The sequence below is a fragment of the Leopardus geoffroyi genome, chromosome B4 (assembly GCF_018350155.1).
Source record: "Leopardus geoffroyi isolate Oge1 chromosome B4, O.geoffroyi_Oge1_pat1.0, whole genome shotgun sequence".
NCBI lineage: Eukaryota > Metazoa > Chordata > Mammalia > Carnivora > Felidae > Leopardus > Leopardus geoffroyi.
Genome location: NC_059341.1, coordinates 131,134,924 through 131,154,954, shown reverse-complemented (window position 1 = coordinate 131,154,954; position 20,031 = coordinate 131,134,924). Strand labels below are relative to the sequence as shown.

General features: G+C 51.6%; 1 protein-coding gene and 1 long non-coding RNA gene across 11 annotated transcripts in view; one reads left to right on the top strand and one right to left on the bottom strand.

The window, feature by feature from the left end:
* The window catches only part of LOC123591471, a 107,841-nt gene extending 104,718 nt beyond the window's left edge, over positions 1–3,123 (bottom strand). For 8 of the 9 annotated variants that reach the window (XR_006709349.1, XR_006709353.1, XR_006709346.1 and 5 more), the window contains exon 1: positions 3,028–3,104. This is a non-coding gene — a long non-coding RNA (uncharacterized LOC123591471). Of the gene's footprint in view, positions 1–3,027 lie in introns of all 9 variants that reach the window. The other variant, XR_006709347.1, reaches the window with a different exon arrangement.
* Positions 3,124–3,135: 12 nt separating this feature from the next.
* On the top strand, positions 3,136–17,847 carry EIF3D (eukaryotic translation initiation factor 3 subunit D). Of its 2 annotated transcripts, XM_045465802.1 has the most exons (16): positions 3,200–3,304; positions 5,587–5,851; positions 6,034–6,166; positions 6,468–6,513; positions 7,658–7,794; positions 8,307–8,392; positions 8,936–9,008; positions 10,149–10,261; positions 10,877–11,009; positions 12,086–12,233; positions 13,009–13,139; positions 13,839–13,924; positions 14,006–14,135; positions 16,719–16,861; positions 17,044–17,327; positions 17,693–17,847. In XM_045465802.1, the coding sequence occupies exons 3-16, from the start codon at positions 6,044–6,046 to the stop codon at positions 17,704–17,706; spliced, it is 1,647 nt and encodes a 548-aa protein (XP_045321758.1). In that variant the 5' UTR covers positions 3,200–3,304; positions 5,587–5,851; positions 6,034–6,043; the 3' UTR covers positions 17,707–17,847. The 2 variants fall into 2 exon arrangements, with proteins under 2 accessions (XP_045321757.1, XP_045321758.1); XM_045465801.1 differs by lacking the exon at positions 5,587–5,851 and having other exon boundaries at positions 3,136–3,304.
* Positions 17,848–20,031: the final 2,184 nt, after the last annotated feature.

The following is a 20,031-nucleotide window of genomic DNA, read 5'->3' as shown; positions in this document are numbered from 1 at the left end:
CAGAATGAGGCAGGACTCTCCAAACCCTCCTCCATCTGGGGACATGTTGAGGCCAAAATATGGGAAAGATGATTAAACTCTGACACAAGGAAGAGACTGCAGTAGATGGCCTGTGAACCCAAGTGAAAGAAAGAAAGGGGAAGAAAGAAAAGAAATGAAATGAAATCAAGCAATTGAGCAAAAATACATCTCCTTGGGGTGCCTGGATTGCTCAGTGACTTAAGCATCCCACTCTTGATTTTGGCTCAGGTCATGATCTCATGGGTCGCGGGTTCGAATCCCGCATCAGGCTCTGCACTGACAGTGTGGAGCCTGCTTGTGAGCCTCAATCTCTCTCTCTCTCTCTCTCTCTCTGCCCCTCCCTTGCTTGTGCCCTCTCTAAATAAATAAATAAACTTAAAAAAATACATCTCCCTTTACATTTAAAAATGTTTTAATGTTATTTTTGAGAGAGAGAGAGAGAGAGAGAGAGAATGAGCAGGGGAGGGGCAGAGAGAGAGGGAGACACAGAATCTAAAGCAGGCTCCAGGCTCTGAGTTGTCAGCACAGAGCCTCATGCGGGGCTCGAACTCACAAACCGTGAGATCATGACCTGAGCCAAAGTCGGACACTTAACCAACTGAGCCACCCAGGTGCCCCACTCTTTACGTTTTACAACATATTACAATTAATATTGATCTTCCCTACACTGACACTGAGTACTTATTTATGTGCCCAGGAAAATCTACTAAATTTATTTTTTCATTCAATTCTCATAAAACCCCTATCCATTCATTCAACAATTCAACCAATATGTCTTACTGGCACTGCTCTGGGTAAGACAGACAAAACCTCTACTCTTATGGAGCTTATACACTAGAGGCAGAGACAGAACCCAAACAAGGAAACAAAAAAATACTTCAGAGCATGATAAGAACTACAAAGAAGCAGAGTAAGAGGGGGAGGAGGGAGGAGGGAGGAGGGAGGAGGGAGGAGAAGCCTCTTTAGGAATGGTGGTCAGAGAAGATCTCCTTGAAGAGATAAGTCTGAACGGAGACGCGAATGATGAGCCAGCCACAGGCAAATCTGGGAAAGACTGTTCCAGGCGGGAGGCACAGAAACTGCAGAGGCCCTGCTGGGATAGATAAGAGGTGGATGTACTTAAGGCACAGAAAAATCATGGTACCCATAGCCGAGTCAGTATAGAAGGCAGGATGTAAAGTTGGAAGGTAACCAGGGACCAGACAGGCCACAGGAAGCCATTCATGTTTCAACCCTAAGCACATATGGGAAGGGGTGCCTGGGTGGCTCAGTTGGTTGAGCGTCCGACTTCGGTTCAGGTCACGATCTCACAGTTCGTGGGTTCGAGCCCCACATCAGGCTCTGGGCTGACAGCTCAGAGCCTGGAGCCTGCTTCAGATTCTGTGTCTCCCTCTCTCTCTGCCCCTGCCCTGCTCATTCTCTATCTCTCCCTCAAAAATAAATAAACATTAAAAATTAAAACAAACAAACAAACAAACAAACATGGGAAGCTGCTAGAAGACTGAGCAGATTGCTCTGGGCACCATGTGGAGAAGGAGCCCAGAGGAGCAGGAAGTGGACGCTGGGAGTCTGAGCATGAGCCTGGATACACTGGGGCAAAGTGGTAGCACTCATGTTGGATTTTGAAAACAGAAGCAAGAGGACTTGGTAAAGGACCAAGTGTGGGAATGTGGTGGGAAACGGAAAAGGAATTACCAATGAGGACTACAAGGTTTCGGCTGAACACCATTACCTGGGTGCCAGCCATAAAAATTAGGAAAACTGGAACAGGAGCAGATTGGGAGAAAAGTTCTAGAAACAAACAAGGCTATTAATATTTTTTACTATTCTGAGAGAGAGAGAGAGAGAGCGCGCGCGCGCATGCGTGCACATGAGAGGGAAAAGGGGCAGAGACAGAGATGGAGAGAATCACAAGTAGGCTCCCCGCTGTCCGCGAGGAGCCTGACTGGGGGCTCGATCCCACAAACCGTTGAGATCGTGACCTGAGCAAAAAAAAAACTAGAGTGGGACGCTTAACCAACTGAGCCACCCACGTGCCCCAACAGCTGTTAGTATTTTCAGTTCACGGATGAGTAAGCAGCTTCAGAGAGAGATCGAATAGCCTGTCCCAAGTTCACGTAAGCGGAATTACTGTTCTCACATGAATGTATTTTTACCCTCATTGCACCCAATATAATTTTATTACCTCTAACTTACAGATGAGGAAACTGAGCCCAGAGATGAGAAGCCTACACAGCTTACAAGTAGCAGAGCCAAGCAGGTATCAGATCTAACAATTAGATACATTTTCCGACAGAAGAGACACGCTGGGAGGAATCCCAGACCAGGTAGAAAAGGATGTGAGGTTTGAATAAAAGCACGTCCTCGGATCCTCTTTCAATGCTTTGAAATCCCCCAATAAGATTTCAGGACAAACTCCGGAGACCCGATAGTCATTGAAAGGACAGCACAGTTGCCCTTCGTAGCAAAGCGGTCGCCACTTCAGAATCACAATCGCTAAGCTGCTGATTCCCGGCCTCCAGCTTAGACATAGTTAAATAACCCGTCCGTGGAGGTGAGACCCGCAGTCTCCATCCTACACTTCGGCGCCCCAGAAATCTTTGCCCTACAAAATTTGAGAACCGTGGAGTGTGGCTGGAATCCTGGCGGCCACCCTCTACACTAGCAATATAACCTTCCCCTCTGGGCCTTTTACCGAGACTAAAAGGCGGGGGGCGGGGGTGGTACAGGGGGCGGGGGTAGGGGATGGTAACTTTAACCTCTGCCCCGACTCTCGACCTGCCCCCAGCTGTGAAACTCGAGCCACACGACTAGCTAGAGAAGACCGGAGCCCCGGTCACGGTGCGATACAGAGGGGCCGAAGCGTCCGCGAAACACGGGGGGACACAGAAGGGCAGTCACCGCTGCCCGCCCCCAACCTCCACTGCCGGGCAGCCACGTTTCAATAATTCGGAACGCCCTCTCGGGGCCTCGCCGGAGGCGCCCGTGACGTAATTGTAAACACACCTCCGGCGTCTCGGCTCCTCAGAGACCCATCGGGCCACCTAGCAGAGAGTTGTGACGAACTTCCGGGTCTGCCGTCGCTTTACGACTCGTGCGTTCCGCCCTTGAGTCCGGAGGAAGCAAGAACGCAGTTTACGACAGCGTCGGTTGTGTTTACGGCGCCGGCCGCTGCGCGCGCATCTTCTCTCCTTTTCCCTCTCTGTTCTTCCGAGGGCTGTTGGGTGTGTGGTCTTCGGCCTGGACCATCTCTTGCCATCGGGGCCGCCCGAGGCCTTTACAGGTGAGTGGAGTGTCCCTTAACGTTCTCCGTATCTCTGGAGCCGGTTTGGGCTGGGCGCAGCCTTCGGGGGCCTTCCGGAAGAGGCCTCTCGTACGTCTCCGGCCACTTCTGCTCAGCTGGGCGGGGCACGAATCCGCCTTTCGGGGACCCCCAGGCCCGACACACTTAGGGATGCGGGGCACGGCCTTATGGGTAAGGTTCTCTGACCTTGGGCTCCGCTTTGCGGCCACGGGCTGAGCGACTTTGATAATACCACTTAACCCCTTTGGGTCTCAGGGTCTTTTCAAAGCGATCAGAGGTTCTCTGAGCTGCCGTGGAAGGAGGTACTGACTGTACCAAGCTGAGCAGTGTTCGATCCTGCTCTGAGGAGTCCGCAGTCCGAAGGTTTTCTTTCCTTTTCTGTGAAATGGAAGGCTGTGGTGGAGCAGGTGTGATCTCTGATTTGAAACTCTCCCCTCAGGGACTGATGGCATATGATCTGTGGTGGCCACGGTAATCTGCACCATACCGTGCCCTGCCAGCCATGGGCCCCTTCTGACTGCCCTGTGGTGGCCTCCCCACCCTGTCCCTGTAGCCAGTACAGCTGTCACTTCGATATAACAGAGTGGCTCTTTCTGCTTCTGGTTCTGTTCTGCTCACTCTTATTTTGAATGGGTTGAAGCCAGGGGACTTCCTCCCCCTGGAGAAATGTATGCCAAGCCTTGGGTCTGTTTCCTTCTTGAGCTGTGAGAGAGGACTCGATTTCTTAAACGTTTTGAAACATCATTACTGGGTTACTAGGTATAGTCTAAACCCCCATTTTTTTCGGGGTGCCTGGGTGGCTCGGTTGAACATCGAACTTCCGCTCAGGTCATGATCTCACACCCCGTGAGTTCGAGCCCCGCATCGGGTGCTGACAGCTCAGAGCCTGGAGCCTGCTTCGGATTCTGTGTCTCCCTCTCTCTCTGCTCCTGCCCCACTCATGCTCTGTCTCTCTCAAAAAAACATTGTAAAAAGTAACACCCCATGTTTTCTCAGCCTGCTGCCCAGCTATAACGTAATGGCAAGAATGTTGGACTTGGTGCAGACAACCCTGGAAATCAAGTCTGTTTTTGAAACAATGGACGGATCGACAGCTGAGCTGCAAATTTTTAGTTTAGCATAGTGTCTGACATTGTAGGAGCTCTATAAATACGTATTTTAGTGTGAATTGTCTTGAAACTGCCACGCCTGCCCTCAGTCCCCTTTCTGTAGTGTAGCTTAAGCTTAGAGTTGAAGGACGAAGGTCCCTGTTGCTGTCACCCAGGTGTCACTTCTGGAGGAAGCCTGAATCTCTCCCCGTCATGGGACACTGAGAACTTACTAAGGTCACTGTGCCTGTGTGCTTTGATGGCTGCCTTTAGAAATACTCGTGTAGTTGGGGCGCCTGGGTGGCGCAGTCGGTTAAGCGTCCGACTTCAGCCAGGTCACGATCTCGCGGTCCGTGAGTTCGAGCCCCGCGTCGGGCTCTGGGCTGATGGCTCAGAGCCTGGTGCCTGTTTCCGATTCTGTGTCTCCCTCTCTCTCTGCCCCTCCCCCGTTCATGCTCTGTCTCTCTCTGTCCCAAAAATAAATAAACGTTGAAAAAAAAAAAAAAAAAGAAATACTCGTGTAGTGAATGTTCCTCTGGGAGCTCACCTGAGGATTATGATGGATGATGAGGTTTTTGACAGAAACCGTCAGGCAGAGATGTGCTCTGTAGCCCCTGGCTTTTTCTCTCTCGAGAGGAGCTGTAGCCTCACACAGAGTGTGAATTCCAGCCGGACTGCTTCGGTTCAGATTTTTTCGTCAACTAGCATTGCAAATTTGAACAATTCTTAGCTTCTCTGTGCCTTAATTTTCTTACCTGAAGAGTGGGGATGATACTAGCCGCTACGCCAGGATCATTGGTAGGATTTACTGAATTGGTGCAGAGTAAACACTAAGAACAGTACCTGGTACTCATAATATTACGAACATGTGATGATTGGCCACTTCTACGACCTAAGGTTCATGGTAACGTCAGCTTTCTGACAGTCTCTGTCCACTTGCTCTGCGTGAGGGTTTGCATTGATGGCAGAAAATTGGGAGAACGAGAAAGAAAAGTTGAATAGCGGGATATACTTACGGACTCTTTCCCGGCACTGTGTGTAAATGTATTTTTGCAAGTCTAAGTAGTAATGGTGTGGCATTTTACAGCGAAGGCATTTTCATATGCGTAACTATTAAGTCTTTGACCCTGGTCTTGTGCTGTGAATTAGACAAGGGTCTCACTCACTTTACAGATGAAAAGACTGAGGCTTAGGGACGCTACGGATTGTATGCCTTGGTGAAGGTGTTTCTGGAAACTAGATCGTGGTTATTACACTTGAGAAAAGGTTACTACATTCCATCAAATCTGAGACCCCGCTGAGTTTAAGAAGCACCACTGTCGTATGTAGACTAAGAAAAACTGCCGATTAAGGTGAGACAGTCCGTCAAGCGGAAGATGCAGCCTTGTTTCAAAGATATTAGAGTGGAAAAAGTGGGTGTCACAAGCAGCACAATACGGTAAACGAGTCTTCGTATTTGTCCTCTGAGTTTGAAGTACTCACAGTCTTATCTGTGACTGTTCCATTTTGTGTGTCGCTTTTCTGATTTTATCATTCTGTCTTAGCTTACCTCAAATGGAAGGCTTTTTGTGCTTGGAGGCCTTTCTTCACAAAGCTCCTCACATTATTTGTATCTTTAAGATTCTAGAAGATGGCAAAGTTCATGACACCTGTGATCCAGGACAACCCCTCGGGTTGGGGTCCCTGTGCAGTTCCTGAGCAGTTTCGGGATATGCCCTACCAGCCGTTCAGCAAAGGAGATCGACTAGGAAAGGTACTTGGCCCGTCAGTGACGGTGACTCTCTCGAGCCGTGACCGCTGTCGTCCGTTAGATCGTTTCGATTTTATTCTCTCAAAAGAATTTAACCCCTGTGCTCCTCACGGAGCCGCTGGCCGGGAACAGCTATAACGTCTGGGTCCTTCCAGTAGTCACGGGAGAGCTGGGCACTTGGCAGAGGCATCGTGAGCCAGTCCTTACACTTTCCCAGACTGCGTCTTCGCGTACGGGGGCTTCTGGGTCAGCAGAAACTTGCCTGATTGACCTGCGTGCTCTGTCTTCTCTTGTTGCCTCACAGGTTGCAGACTGGACAGGTGCCACATATCAAGATAAGAGGTACACGAGTAAGTGTTCAACTGACCGCCCAGATCAAGGCCTTGGGAGGATTGTTACTTTTTCCAGTGACCTCCATCCAAAAACATTCCAGGATGGGAACAAGATGATGCTAACGATAACACATAGTTTTTAGGGGCAGGATCTGAACTGTAGACAATAACCACATACATTTTTTTGAAACAGTCCCAAAACTAAAGACTGGTCATTAAGGAGGTTTAACCTGTTACAGTGGGATTTTTTTTTCCTTCCGCGTTTAGGGAGCCATAAACCCTTTCACAGATCTGTTGAACTCCTTCCCATTTGGTACCCTAGTGCCTGGGATTTACCGAACCTGTGAAGCCAATCGGTGGACTCCAGGTCTACAACCCCTGATTTTAAGATCTTGATACAGTAGATGGGTTGGTGGTGTTGGTGTTGTCGTCTCGTTTTTTCCTGTGCCAGTTGAGATTGTTGGAAGTGGCTTAGTCGGAGTGAGTAACCGGTTAGGATGATCTGAGGCTAGGGTCAACAGTAAAGTGTATCATAACCCATTAGACCTGTCTGCTTGGGGTACCAGATGATGTAAGTGGTTGCATATTTGCATAACGCATACCCCATTATTTGCCCTTTCTGGAGTAGTAAACCTTAATTCCTGTCCTCATAGAGTAAGGCAGGGTGTGAAATGGGCTTATCTTAAGGAACTCAGACTCTGTCATGACTTAGAAATTTCTTTAGACCAGAGCTTTTCAGACTGGAATGTGCACAAGAATCACCTGGGGATCTTCTGAAAACATTGATTTTGACGTAGTGGGGCTGGGCGGAGTCCATCAACGTGCATTTCCGTTAAGGGTCCTGAGAGCACACTCGAAATAGCAGGGCTTTAGGGGCGCCTGGGTGGCCCAGTCGGTTAAGCATCCGACTTCAGCTCCGGTCATGATCTCACGGTGCGTGAGTTCAAGCCCCACGTCAGGCTCAGTGCTGACAGCTCAGAGCCTGCTTCGGATTCTGTGTCTCCGTCTCTCTCTGCCCCTTTCCCAGTTGTGCTCTGTCTCTCAAAAATAACTAAAAACGTTTTAAAAAAAAAAGTTTTAAAAGAAATAGCAGGGCTTTAGAAGAGCAGGCATGCAGAGTCTGTAGGTAGTATCTGTTACACGTCGTCCCCTTTGCCTGCAGATAAGTACTCCTCTCAGTTCGGTGGTGGAAGTCAGTATGCTTATTTCCACGAGGAGGATGAAACCAGTTTCCAGCTGGTGGACACAGCACGCACACAGAAAACCGCCTACCAGCGGAATCGGATGCGATTTGCACAGGTAGGCCAAGAGCCGGCAATCTGACCGTCTTGGGGCCATTACCCGTGGCTGCCACCTGCTAAAAGTGCTTCCTTGCACATAGTGACGGGAGGAAAGTGTGTTCTCCTAGGTCTTCCAGTGACTCCCAAGTAGCTGACCAGTGACACGTTGCGCTAAAGTAAACGTGGGCTGGGTCCAGAGATGGTCTAAATAGTTTAGCTTTCTGCTGACCAGTGGCCAGGACCTCATGCCTCTGTGCTGAGAGTGGGGTGTTTGTGCCAGGTAAAAAGATGCCTGATGCCTCATTTAATTGCTGTGTGCAGGCTTTATTAAGTAGATAGTCCGGTCGGGCTGCATCTTCCTATGTATAAAGAGGCAAACTACAACTCTAACAAGGGCCCATAAACCTACTTCAGTAAAAAATGTCATGTGAACGTCTAAGCCAGTTCCAAGTACAGACCTCCCCCTGGGCACTCCCTGCTGTTGGTCAGATCCCCAAGGTTTTAGCGTGGCTGTTTTTTCTTGATTCCCAGCGGAACCTCCGCAGAGACAAAGATCGACGGAACATGTTGCAGTTCAACCTGCAGACCCTGCCTAAGAGCGCCAAGCAGAAGGAGAGGTGAGGTTTCCCACATCCTCCTGGATTGAGTTGTTCTTCCGGGACCGACCGTGCTCTGAAATCACTAGGCCAACGGTGGTCTTCCCCGTCACTGCCAAACAAGCAAAAATTCCTTCCTGAAGGCCGTTAAGCCACTGGTGTGGCCTGGCCTCATTTTCCAAGGGCCAGTTCTTGGCAGATAGCATGGCGGGAAGGTCCCTGGCAGTGGCCGTGTGCACTGGCCGGAAGCGAGGGTAGGTAAGATGAGCTCTGGGGCTCAGCTGGGCCCTGTGAGCTGTGCGGTGCGGCGGCCACACCCAGGCTGGTGCTGCCATTGGACCGTCCATAGGGCGAGTAAAACCCAGCTGGTGGGTGCTGGGGGGCAGTATGCCTCCTGTAACACTCTTAAGGTCTCCTCTTTTTCACGAAGTCCCTGTTTTCTTAGTTCAGAGAAGTCACTAATGATGCTGAGGTTCAGCCGAAGAGAATGGCAGCTTTTCTGCCTTTTGAAAAGCCAGTGACTCAAAGATCTGCACCAAAAGCACAGTCTTCTTGTCTTTCTAGAGAACGCATACGACTGCAGAAAAAATTTCAGAAACAGTTCGGAGTGAGGCAAAAATGGGACCAGAAGTCACAGGTAGTGTATCCACACCGGAGTTCTGTCTAGAAATTCAGTTTCGCGTATGTGTTTGGTTTTGTAACTGCTTTATTGAAACATAATTCACATATCACACCATCCGCTCATTGAAAGTGTACAAGTCAGTGGCTCTTGGTATATTCGCACATATGCACCAGTCAGTTTCAGAACGTTTGAATCGTTGTGAAAACAACACATACCCTTCGGCAGCCGGCCCCGGTTCTCCCCAGCCCTTGGCTGCCACCGGTCTTTTCTGTCTCTGGATGTGCCTCTTCTGGGCATTTCACATAAATAGAATCCTACGACGTGTGGTCTTTTGTGTAGCTCCTTTCACAGTTCATCCCTGTTGTGGCATGTGTCGGCACATTGTTGAATTTGTTGTGTGGACACACTGCATTTTTGTGGCTGGTTTTTTGGTTGTTGTTGTTTTTTTTTTTTAACGTTATTTATTTTTGAGAGAGAGAAGGAGACACAACTTGAAGCAGGCTCCAGGCTCTGAGCTGTCAGCACAGAGCCCGATGCCGGGCTCGGACCCACAAAAGGCAAGATCATGACCTGAACTAAAGTCGGAAGCTTAACCGACTGAGCCACCCAGGTGCCCCCACACTGCGTTTTGTGTACGCGTTCACCAGTACATGGCCGTCTGGGTGGTTTCCACCTGTTACTATTATGAAAAACGCTGCCATGAACGTTCGCATACAAATGCTCGTGTGGACACTGTGATAAATGAAGAACACGTGAGGGCAAGTGAGGAGCTCCAGATTGCGGCGGTTAGATTTTGCCGGATGTGATGTTTCTATGTCAAGGGTAAATAGCTGACGTCCAGAGAGAAATAAAAGAAGCTGCCACGGCTTCTTTAGGAAGAACCCATACACACGGAAAACACATACGTTCCCTGGGCGCCGGCATTACGTGGGAGTCAAGTTCCGGGTTGTTTTTGACCCCTTGACTCCTTCGGTCCCCTTCGAGATTGTAAACTCCGAATTCAGGGTCAGGGGTTCTGGCTCCTACAGCACCCAGCACATGGTAAACGTTCTGGACACGTTTATTGGCTAAAAGCCCTTCGCGCTGCTAAGCTGCCTTTTGCTTCTGCCTCGCACTGGCTGTAACTCTCTTCCCTCCCCTGGTTTTGCACTGCAGAAACCCCGAGACTCTTCAGTGGAAGTCCGTAGTGACTGGGAGGTGAAAGAGGAAATGGACTTTCCTCAGTTAATGAAGATGCGCTACTTGGAAGTGTCAGAGCCTCAGGACATGTAAGTGGCGTCTTTCGCTACCTTCCGCGGTGCACTTGTGTGGACCAGCTGGCAGTGAATGTTTTCTCAAGCCTTAGTGTTTCCAAAAAGGATTGGCAGGCGCTTAAATACATTGTATAAGATTAACAGACACTTTCTTATTTTTTTTTTAAGTTTATTTTATTTTGAGAGAGAGACAGCACAAGCAGGGAAAGGGCAGGGGGGGGGGGGAGGGGAACCCAAGCAGGCTCCACACTGCCAGCACGGAGCCCGATGCGAGGCTCGAACTCGTGAACGGTGAGATCATGACCTGAGCCCAGATCATGACCTGAGCCGAAATTGAGAGTCAGACGCCAGGCGCCCACCAGATACATTTTTTAAAACTCAGGGCCAAGAGGGGACCAGCAGAGAGTTCACTGAAGTTAAACTTGAGATTTCTTTCTGCTTCCTGACCTCACAAGCAAAAGAGAAATAAACTTAAGTTACGTAGCTCTTTCCGCAGGATGAGAAAGACCACAGGTCATCCACAGGAAAGCTTTTCCTGATGTTTCAAAGAGCTGCTTACCTGAAGCAGATTCAAACAAACAGCTGATCTCCTTCCCATTTGCTTTGCGTGTCTTCCCCGCCTCCCCTCAGTGAGTGCTGTGGGGCCCTGGAATACTACGACAAGGCCTTTGACCGCATCACCACGAGGAGTGAGAAGCCGCTGCGGAGCATCAAGCGCATCTTCCACACCGTCACCACCACGGACGACCCGGTCATCCGAAAGGTGGGCGCCCCCTTCCGCCACTCGCCACCCCCCTGCGTGGGGAGTGCCGCCGGCCTCTACAGCTGAGGCCTCAGGAGGAACAGAGCCCGCAGGGACCTACGTGAATCATCTGAGCCTTGGAAAACCCTTTATTTTATTTTATTTTATTTTATTTTATTTTATTTTATTTTATTTTTTTATTTATTTTTTTTAACATTTATTTATTTTTGAGACAGAGACAGCATGAACAGGGGAGGGTCAGAGAGAGAGGGAGACACAGAATCTGAATGAGGCTCCAGGCTTTGAGCTGTCAGCACAGAGCCTGACGTGGGGCTCGAACCCACGAACCGTGAGATCATGACCTGAGCCAAAATCGGACGCTTAACCGACTGAGCCACCCAGGCACCCCCAGTTTCCATGTTTTTAGTTCTGCTTTTATTTATTTATTTATTTATTTATTTAACGTTTATTTATTTTTGAGAGAGACAGAGACAGAATGCGAGTGGGTTAGGGGCAGAGAGAGAGGGAGACACAGAACCTGAAACAGGCTCCAGGCTCTGAGCTGTCAGCACAGAGCCTGACGTGGGGCTCGAACTCACGGACCACGAAATCATGACCTGAGCCCAAGTCGGCCGCTTAACCGACTGAGCCGCCCAGGCGCCCCTCGGAAAGCCCTTTAGATGCGACGCTCCTGAATCAGATAGGATTAGGTGGAAGTACGGGCCCCTTGCTGGTTAGCCCCTGATGCTGGTAATAGGGCAGAGCCGGGCCCGCTTCCCAGCCCTGCCGCTCTTCCTGGCACCACCCCCTCGCATCTCCTACCTCTGAAGTGGGTCGGAGGCGCTTACCGCACGCCACCGGGGTGAGGGGTGTGAGGTGCCATCCCGGAACACTGCGGGCGCTCAGAGAGCCGCGGGGTCCCTCGTACCCTAGGATGGGGACCGCCAGCAGGCAGACCTGCCGCACACACGCTCCTCACACGGCTAGAGGGCACGTGCACGCAGGAGGGTGTGAGGGCCCCTTGCAGACGAGTCCTCCGTGCGAATGGGCAGTGAGACCGAAGTGTCTTCACATCTTGCCCTCTGCCCTCTTTGCAGCTGGCAAAAACTCAGGGGAACGTGTTTGCCACCGATGCCATTCTGGCCACGCTGATGAGCTGCACCCGCTCTGTGTACTCCTGGGACATCGTTGTGCAGAGAGTCGGGTCCAAGCTCTTCTTCGACAAGAGGGACAACTCTGACTTTGGTAAGAAGCCTGTCTGGGAGCGAGGCGACGGGGTTGGGTGTTCTGAGGGCTCAGAGCAAGTCCCTGGTCCTGGAGCGGGGCTGGGAAGTGGCCTGTCTCCCCACAGGCAGTGACAGCTATGGCCAAAGCCCTCCCGGCCCCCTGAGAGGCCTGGCAGAGGGAAGGATGGTCCCTGCTGTCCCAGCTCGAGGTGCCAGCTTCCTGAGTCCTCCCGGGACCCCAGCGCTGTGCTGGCAAGCGTTACCCGTTTGAATGGCACTTTCCTGACTTCCAGCTCTCCGTAGCACCTTTAACGTTACCTTCACGTTTTTTTTAATGCTTTTTCTTCTTCACGTCGGTGTGCTTATACAGGGAAAAATACATTTGCCTGTATTTCACACGACACAGACGTGTGCGCGCGCGCCATGGGGGGAAACCAGGTCGCTGAGAACTAACAGCAGTGAGACAGAATGATACAATTACATTCTATGCCTGAGCCTTGGGGCCTTCTCTTTGTTAAAAAGCTAACAAAATCAGACAGGCTCTTGAAGAACCCAAACAGATTGAAATGGGGTAGGCTTCTTACAGCTCGCTCGACTGTGACATTAGAGGGGATCTAAAGTTACCCGGCAGCACTCCCCACTTCCTCCCCTGGCTGCCCGCGCTTGACGGAGCCATGTGAGTAGATGGCGGGTCTTGGAAGGACAGGCCTGCGTCGCTGGCCCCTCCCTGCAGTGCCAGGCACACCATGGGCGACCCGGTTTCACGGGTGCGTGACACGCCGCTGCTTTTGCAGACCTCCTGACGGTGAGTGAGACCGCCAACGAGCCCCCACAAGATGAAGGCAACTCCTTCAACTCGCCCCGCAACTTGGCCATGGAAGCGACCTACATCAACCACAACTTCTCCCAGCAGTGCTTGAGAATGGTGAGGCGGTGAGAGCGTCTGGGCATCGGCTTCTGTTTCGTCAGCTACTGTTTACTGAACGTCTGCTTTGTGGTAGGCTCCGGGGGTGTGGGACCGAGCAGGACAGACAGGGTCCCCGCCTGTCACAGAGGAGCTCCAGGCTGGGGCTTTGAGGTCAGGCTGCCTGACCGAACCTTAGATCCAGTGCTTTAGAGCTTTGGGGTGTGGGGTAGGTTTCTTGTCTGGAAAGTCAGGATACTAATAATACTTACCTTCCACTGATAGGCCGTATAGATACCTTCAGTGTCGGACAGATAACGCTGATCTATACAAATACAGCGTTTAGGTGTTGAGGATATAGCGGTACACAAAGTTCCTGCCCTTAGGAGGCTGTGTTATCGTGGAGGAGGAAAGACCGTAAACCTAGGTTGTGACAAACGGTGACGTGTGCTGTGGGGCAAAATGAAACAGGAGGGGCGTGGCCGCTAATTAAATGAGATACTCGAAGCTTGCCGGCAACACGTATAAGCATTCAAGATCCATCGGGGTTCATGCTTAAGGTCAGGAGGAGTAAATAGCCACCCGCCACGCAGGGAGCCCACAGCCCCCTTGAGGGCCCCGGGGAGCCGCCCAGGGCTGTAACTAAGCAGAGTGCAGGGTCTGGCCGATGGGCTTGGAAGCAAGTACTTGCTGTCTGGTGACGCCTTTGTCTGTTTACAGGGAAAGGAGAGATACAACTTCCCCAACCCAAACCCGTTCGTGGAGGACGACATGGACAAGAATGAAGTCGCCTCCGTCGCATACCGGTATGTCAACCCACCTGCGTGGGGTGGCTTCTCTGAAACGCGGGGTCTCCAGTGACCAGATAAGCTCCTTGTTCGTTGCAGTTACCGCAGGTGGAAGCTTGGGGACGATATCGACCTTATTGTCCGTTGTGAGCATGATGGTGTCATGACCGGAGCCAACGGGGAAGTGTCCTTCATCAACATCAAGACCCTCAACGAGTGGGATTCCCGGGTAAGGCATGCTTCGTCACCCTGTCTGTAGTTCCTGCGAGCGTGTTGTCCCCGGCTGGTGTTTGCGAACCTCGGTTTCGTTTCCCCGTGCGTTACTTACAGAGCTTCCAAGATTTTTTTTGTCTTCAGAGTTTTTCTCCACCGAGTTCCTCATTGAGAAAGAGAACGTGTGTGTGTGTGTGTGTGTGTGTGTAGAACATGGTTATGGTTGAAGAACTTTTCTGCTTACTTTGCACATGGGAGCCAGTAGGAACTACCTTCTTACAGGACTCTCTCCTTCTCTATTCCACGCTGACCTCCCGTTGGCGTCTGCTCCCTGCAGGCGTCTGGTTTTGACCTCTCATCTGGGCTGGCGGGTTTCCTCTAAGCCTGGGAGCTCTTTGAGCTGTTCTTTCATTTACTGCAGCCACTACCTTCTTCAACCTTCTGATTCCTTTTTCCAACTCCTTCACTTACTGAACTCAGACTGTTAGGTTAGCTGAGATTTGGCTCTTCGGGAGGCATCTTGAAAGAAATGTGCTTCCTTCATTTTTCCACTCTCTACTTCCCTCTCGTGCTGGTGCTCCGTGAGTTTTGGGCTGCTTCCCTTTCTGAAGTTGCCCAGGCTTCTGTGCCTGAACTGGCAGTGGGTGGCAGTGCTCCTGGGTGCTGCTATAGAACAAAGGGTCCTCAGAGGGAAGGACAGCTCGGGCTAAGCCAGTGTTGAACAAGGGTCTAATGAGATGGAGCCTGTGGGCCATTTCCTTCTGACTTCGTTAGAGCCACGGGATTAACATTAACTGCTGCTGATTCCCACTCCCCGGGTGTTCCTTAGCCTCCGTCACTTGACAGAAGAGCACTCCAGAAGCATTTTTGCAGACCTAACTCTGAGGCCAGTGGCCTCTTCTCCGACTGTCCTCCAGGCCTCCCTGTAGCGTTCAGCATCGCTGTAGCCGTGTGGCCTTGCCCTCTGTGCTGTTCCCTCACTCTAGTCCCGTACATTTCTTGGTTCCCTTCACTTGTTTTGACACCAGTGGAGCCTTCTTTCAGGGTCAGTTCCCGACGCGGCTGTTTTTGCCATAATGACTTCCTCATACAGCCTTGTGTTAGTTTCCATTTGCTCCATAACAGATGACAGCAACTTAGAGGCTTAAAGTGAATCTGAAGGTTCTGGAAGAAACTTCCAAGCTCATTCTAGTTGGCAGAGTTCCGAGTTCTTGCAGTTGTGGGACTGGGGTCCCCGTTCTCTTGCCACCGTCAGCTGGGGCCTCTCGGCTCCTAGAGGTCACCACACCCTGTGCCCTGGGGGTCATCCACATCCCGCGCCATGGGTCCCCTCCGTCTTCCAGGCAGAAACAGCACGGCAGGTTCTTCCGGTCTTCGACTTCTCTGTGTCTAGCTTATGCCCAGATTTAAGAGATTCGGGGTTAGGCAGGTCCACCCATAGTCTCCTTAAGGGACCTTAATTACGCGTGCAGAATCCCTGACGTAGAAGGGAGCGTAAGCACCGGAGCAGGGTCTCCTCATCCATACAGCCTCCACCCGCACTCGGGTAGGCGCCGTAGGGGGCCACCGTAGAACTCGGCCTACCCCGGGCCTCAGCCTTGAACTCTTAACAGTGATTCCTCACATCTCTGGCTCGGCTGTGTACCAGCTTTGGGTCTCTCCTGCTCCCTTAGGCTCGGCCTCAAATGGTCCCCGCCGCGTCCCCCTCCCCCACACAGACTCTTCGGTCACCCTAGTTTCTGACGCTGTTGATTATGCCTGTTACTGTGCATTGACTTGTCTCCTAACTGACCCTCGTGCCCCCCTCCATCCCACCCCACCCCACCCCTCCCGGTTGATCTCTGCCAATTAATTCTGTCGAGCGGCACAGATTTGTGGAGAGGCCCTTCAAATGCCACAGCAAACTCGCAAGGGTAATTTTGAAGAAACACATCTGTCCAAATACTGCTTCTGAATGGTTTTGGTCTAACTACTTGAACTCTAGTAGTGTTTTTTTTCGCCTGTGGTTGCCATGAACTGAGACGGGCTGAGCACATTGTGCCACACGAGCTTCCAGCAGTCACTTCCCTCTGGGTCTCGAGTTCCCACGTCTCAGAAAGAGGTGGCTGGGGAAGATGGTCCCTCCTTCGTGGGCACATGTATATCCACAAGACCAGACTGACCTCCTCCCCCTCTGTAGCCTCCACCCCCACCCAGGGCTGACCTGGCCTGTCTTTCCCTCTATGCCTCTCTGGTCACGCCTCGCCCAGCCTCTGTCACTGGCCTCCCCTTGGTCAGCTAGCCCATTCCCCCCATGAAGCCCTTCCTTACCACACAACGCACGGTGAACCCTTGTCCCCGCCGTTCATCTGGCACTCGGTCGGCTTGTGCATGCGTTGTGTCCTTGTCTAGACAAGCTCTTGTGGAGAGAGGAGTTGCCATCTGCCGGGTGGCATGTCTCTGCCTTTACGGTGATGACAGTCCTACCCGTGATTTACGTGCAGACTCCCCCACTTGCAAGTCAAGCCCCCCGGGGAGTCCCTTCTCGGCCGGAGGAGGTTCCAGGCCTCGGGCAGTAGGAGCCCACCCTCATTCTTATGCCCGGGCTCTCCTCCCGCAGCACTGTAACGGCGTAGACTGGCGTCAGAAGCTGGACTCCCAGCGAGGGGCTGTCATTGCCACCGAGCTAAAGAACAACAGCTACAAGTTGGCCCGATGGACCTGCTGCGCCTTGCTGGCCGGGTCCGAGTATCTCAAGCTTGGGTGAGACTCCCGTCCGGGGGCCGTGAAATCTTCTGCCGAGAGGAGGGGTGCGCGCGGAGAGACCGTGCTTGCCTTTCCCCCTCCCTTGGGAAGAACCGGCACTTGGCCCCAGGCATTGCTGTGTCTCAGTGCGGCCCCGCCCCCACGGCACTAACACCCCTTCCCCCCCCCCACCCCGCTAGTTACGTGTCCCGGTACCACGTGAAAGACTCCTCACGCCACGTCATCTTGGGCACCCAGCAGTTCAAGCCCAATGAGTTTGCCAGCCAGATCAACCTGAGCGTCGAGAACGCCTGGGGCATCCTGCGCTGTGTCATCGACATCTGCATGAAGCTGGAGGAGGGCAAGTACCTCATCCTGAAGGACCCCAACAAGCAGGTCATCCGCGTCTACAGCCTGCCCGACGGCACGTTCAGCTCTGATGAGGACGAGGAGGAAGAGGAGGAGGAGGAGGAAGAGGAAGAAGGTGTGTGGCAGGCCTCGTTCTGAAGCCTAGAGTGAGCTGTAGGCTGGCTAGGGCCTGAGCCTCGTGGCCACCAATCTCTCTCTGTAGCCTTGATGTAAAACTTGCTGACGGTTCCGAGACCGGACTTTGGGGCAGCCTCCAGTCTGGCACCAGGAGCTGCTTTCAGGAGCCTTAAATCCCAGGGGTCTGAGGAAGAGAGATGGGCTCTGGGCTAGTCACGTGGGCCCAGAGCCGCCTCTCCCTGCTTCACCAGAAACGCGTTGGCCCCACGAGGAACCAAAAGGCTTCGGAGTGGAGGTGGTGACAATCCTAAGCAGCTCACCATACAGCACGGCTCATTTCTCTAACCTTTTTGTGTCTTTCAGAGGAAGAAACTTAAACCAGACGGTGACGCGGAGCTGGAGTTTGTCCCACTGAGCCTAGAAGGGCCTTGGATGCCTAGCAGGATGCTTGTTTGCTTGCTTGCTCTCTGGAGTTGAACAGGGAGAATAAAGTGTAACTATTCAGTCTCTTACCTTCATCACATGCTGACATTGTGACCGGCAGCCATTCCCCCTCCCCTCCCCCCATAGCCCTTGGAAGAGGGAGGTGAGATACAGCAGTTTTCTACCTGGAGTTCATAATCACGGTTCCTTCATTTGTTCTTGAGAGTTACTCGTGTCACGCCGCTGTTAAAGGGTGAGCGCCCTAGGTATTTTCGTTCCTGGAACCCCCTGACACAAACCATTGCTGGCGAGTGTCGTCAATTGTGAGGGGTCTCCTGGAGGTCCCCGTAGAAGGTCCATTTCCACAGACGTGGGTGCCTGCTGGCTGTGCGCCAGACCCATCTGTTGCCCCTGGGAGACATAACTCCCTAGTGAAAGGTAAAGCAGGGCACGGTCTTCGAAGCTCGAGGTGGGTGTGCTGCTTATGAAGACTGCCCCACAAGACTCTGATGGATGTTCCAGTGGGTGATGCTCAATGTTTGTAAATTATTTTGAAGTTTGGTTCGGGCAGGTGACAGTCTCAAGCCGGCACCCTCAAAGCAATGTGTCATAAATCTGCCACAGGTGCTTAGGGTATGCAGACTTTTTTTTTTTTTTTTAATGTTTATTTTGACAGCAAGAGCATGCGAGCTGGGGAGGGACAGAGAATCCCAAGCAGGTTCTGCCCTGTCAGTGCAGAGCCCTACACAGGGCTCAGTCCCATGAACATGAGATGACCTGAGCTGAAATGAAGAGTCAGGAGTCAGACGCTTAACCAACTGAGCCACCCGGGCGTCCCTATAAAGTTTTTATAAATGAATAGTGTTCTTTTCTGGACACTAGGAAGTAATTACCTTGCCAGGTATACTAAGCTTTCTATAAATACATCCTCTGAGCCTGAGCCCAAACTGTAATGCTGGTCGAAGTGACATCAGTGTACTGATGAGGAAACAGGCTCAGCTTTTGAGTAATCTTCCTGAAGTTACCGTTTAACCAAAGTAATTGAGCCTAAGAAGGCAATGAAACGTTTATTCCTGTTCACGTTAGCTAGTGCATGAAACATGCTTCCTGGGGAGTCTGTGAAATAGGCAGATTGTTAAAAGTGGTGTGACAAGTGCCATGGGCGTTCAGACCCGGGCCTGGTACTCCCCCAAACTGCCTCTTGCAGCCCCATGATGCAGTCCAGCGGGATTCAGTGGGGTAGGGGGGCAGGTGGAAGTTCGTTCCAGCCCCGGTCTCTGAAACCTTGGCACCAGCTTCCACACGCTTCATTTATTTTCTCTATCCCCTACCTCTGTCCATCCTGCTTGGGGCCATCAAGCTGCACTGCTTCAGTCCCGACTCCGAAACCTTCCACTGCTGCCTGCAATTCAGGGTCAGCCTACTCTCAAGGCCCTGCCCTGCTTTATCAGGCCAGATTTCCCACCACTCCCCAAATAAGACCAGTAACTGTTTCAGGTACTTCGTTACTTGCCAGCACATATTCTCAAGTCTTCACAACCACTAAGCAGCAGACCTTCCTGCCTTAGTTTTGGTTAGGTACTTGGCATAGCCGGTCTGGTTTTGGTGTTTAATCAACAAATGCTTACTGATGGCTCCCTGTTTGCCAGATACTGGAGAAAGCACGGAGGTCACCAGAGTGAGTAAGATCATTTCTGCTCTATGGAACTTTTCTCTGATGTGGATACAACCTATAAATAGATGAGTGGCATTCCTTAGTGGATACGTTGTTCTGAGAGATCAAGGGAGACTTCTCTAGAGGACCCAGGGCCAATTTTTAACTAGAGGCTCCAGCCATGCGAAGCTAGACCACAGAGTTCTTTCCACACTAGGCATGGCTGCCCTAACCAGGAGCACTCTTGGCCCCGTCTCACCGAACTGCTTAGTGCCCCCGTGAACGTTCCTGTATTCTCAAAACTGCATATGTTCTGCCCTGTAAATCTAATGCAGGATCCACATTCCACCTCTGCAAAGCCAACCTCCATCAGCCAGTTCACCTGAAAAGCGGTTCTCCATCATCCGGCCATCCACGTTGCGTGCTTCAGCCACACCCAGTTGCTGTGAATTAGCAGTGGATTTGCGTCTATACTGGCCTATCACAGGCCCCTTTGTTTACAACATTACCAAGAACACAACACATGACTCATGAATTAGAAACTTTTTGGAAAGAGCTCATAATTTGGAGTAAAAAGGGAGGGGCGAATTCCAGGTTCCACCGAACTGGGTGGTCTCAAGCAAAT

Excerpts from the sequence above, each read along its gene's own strand:
- EIF3D (XM_045465801.1), top strand. The coding sequence starts at position 6,044 with ATGGCAAAGTTCATGACACCTGTGATCCAGGACAACCCCTCGGGTTGG. Across the intron at positions 6,514-7,657 it reads TCAAGATAAGAGGTACACGA|ATAAGTACTCCTCTCAGTTC; the intron begins GTAAGTGTTCAA and ends CTTTGCCTGCAG. Across the intron at positions 10,262-10,876 it reads GTGTCAGAGCCTCAGGACAT|TGAGTGCTGTGGGGCCCTGG; the intron begins GTAAGTGGCGTC and ends GCCTCCCCTCAG.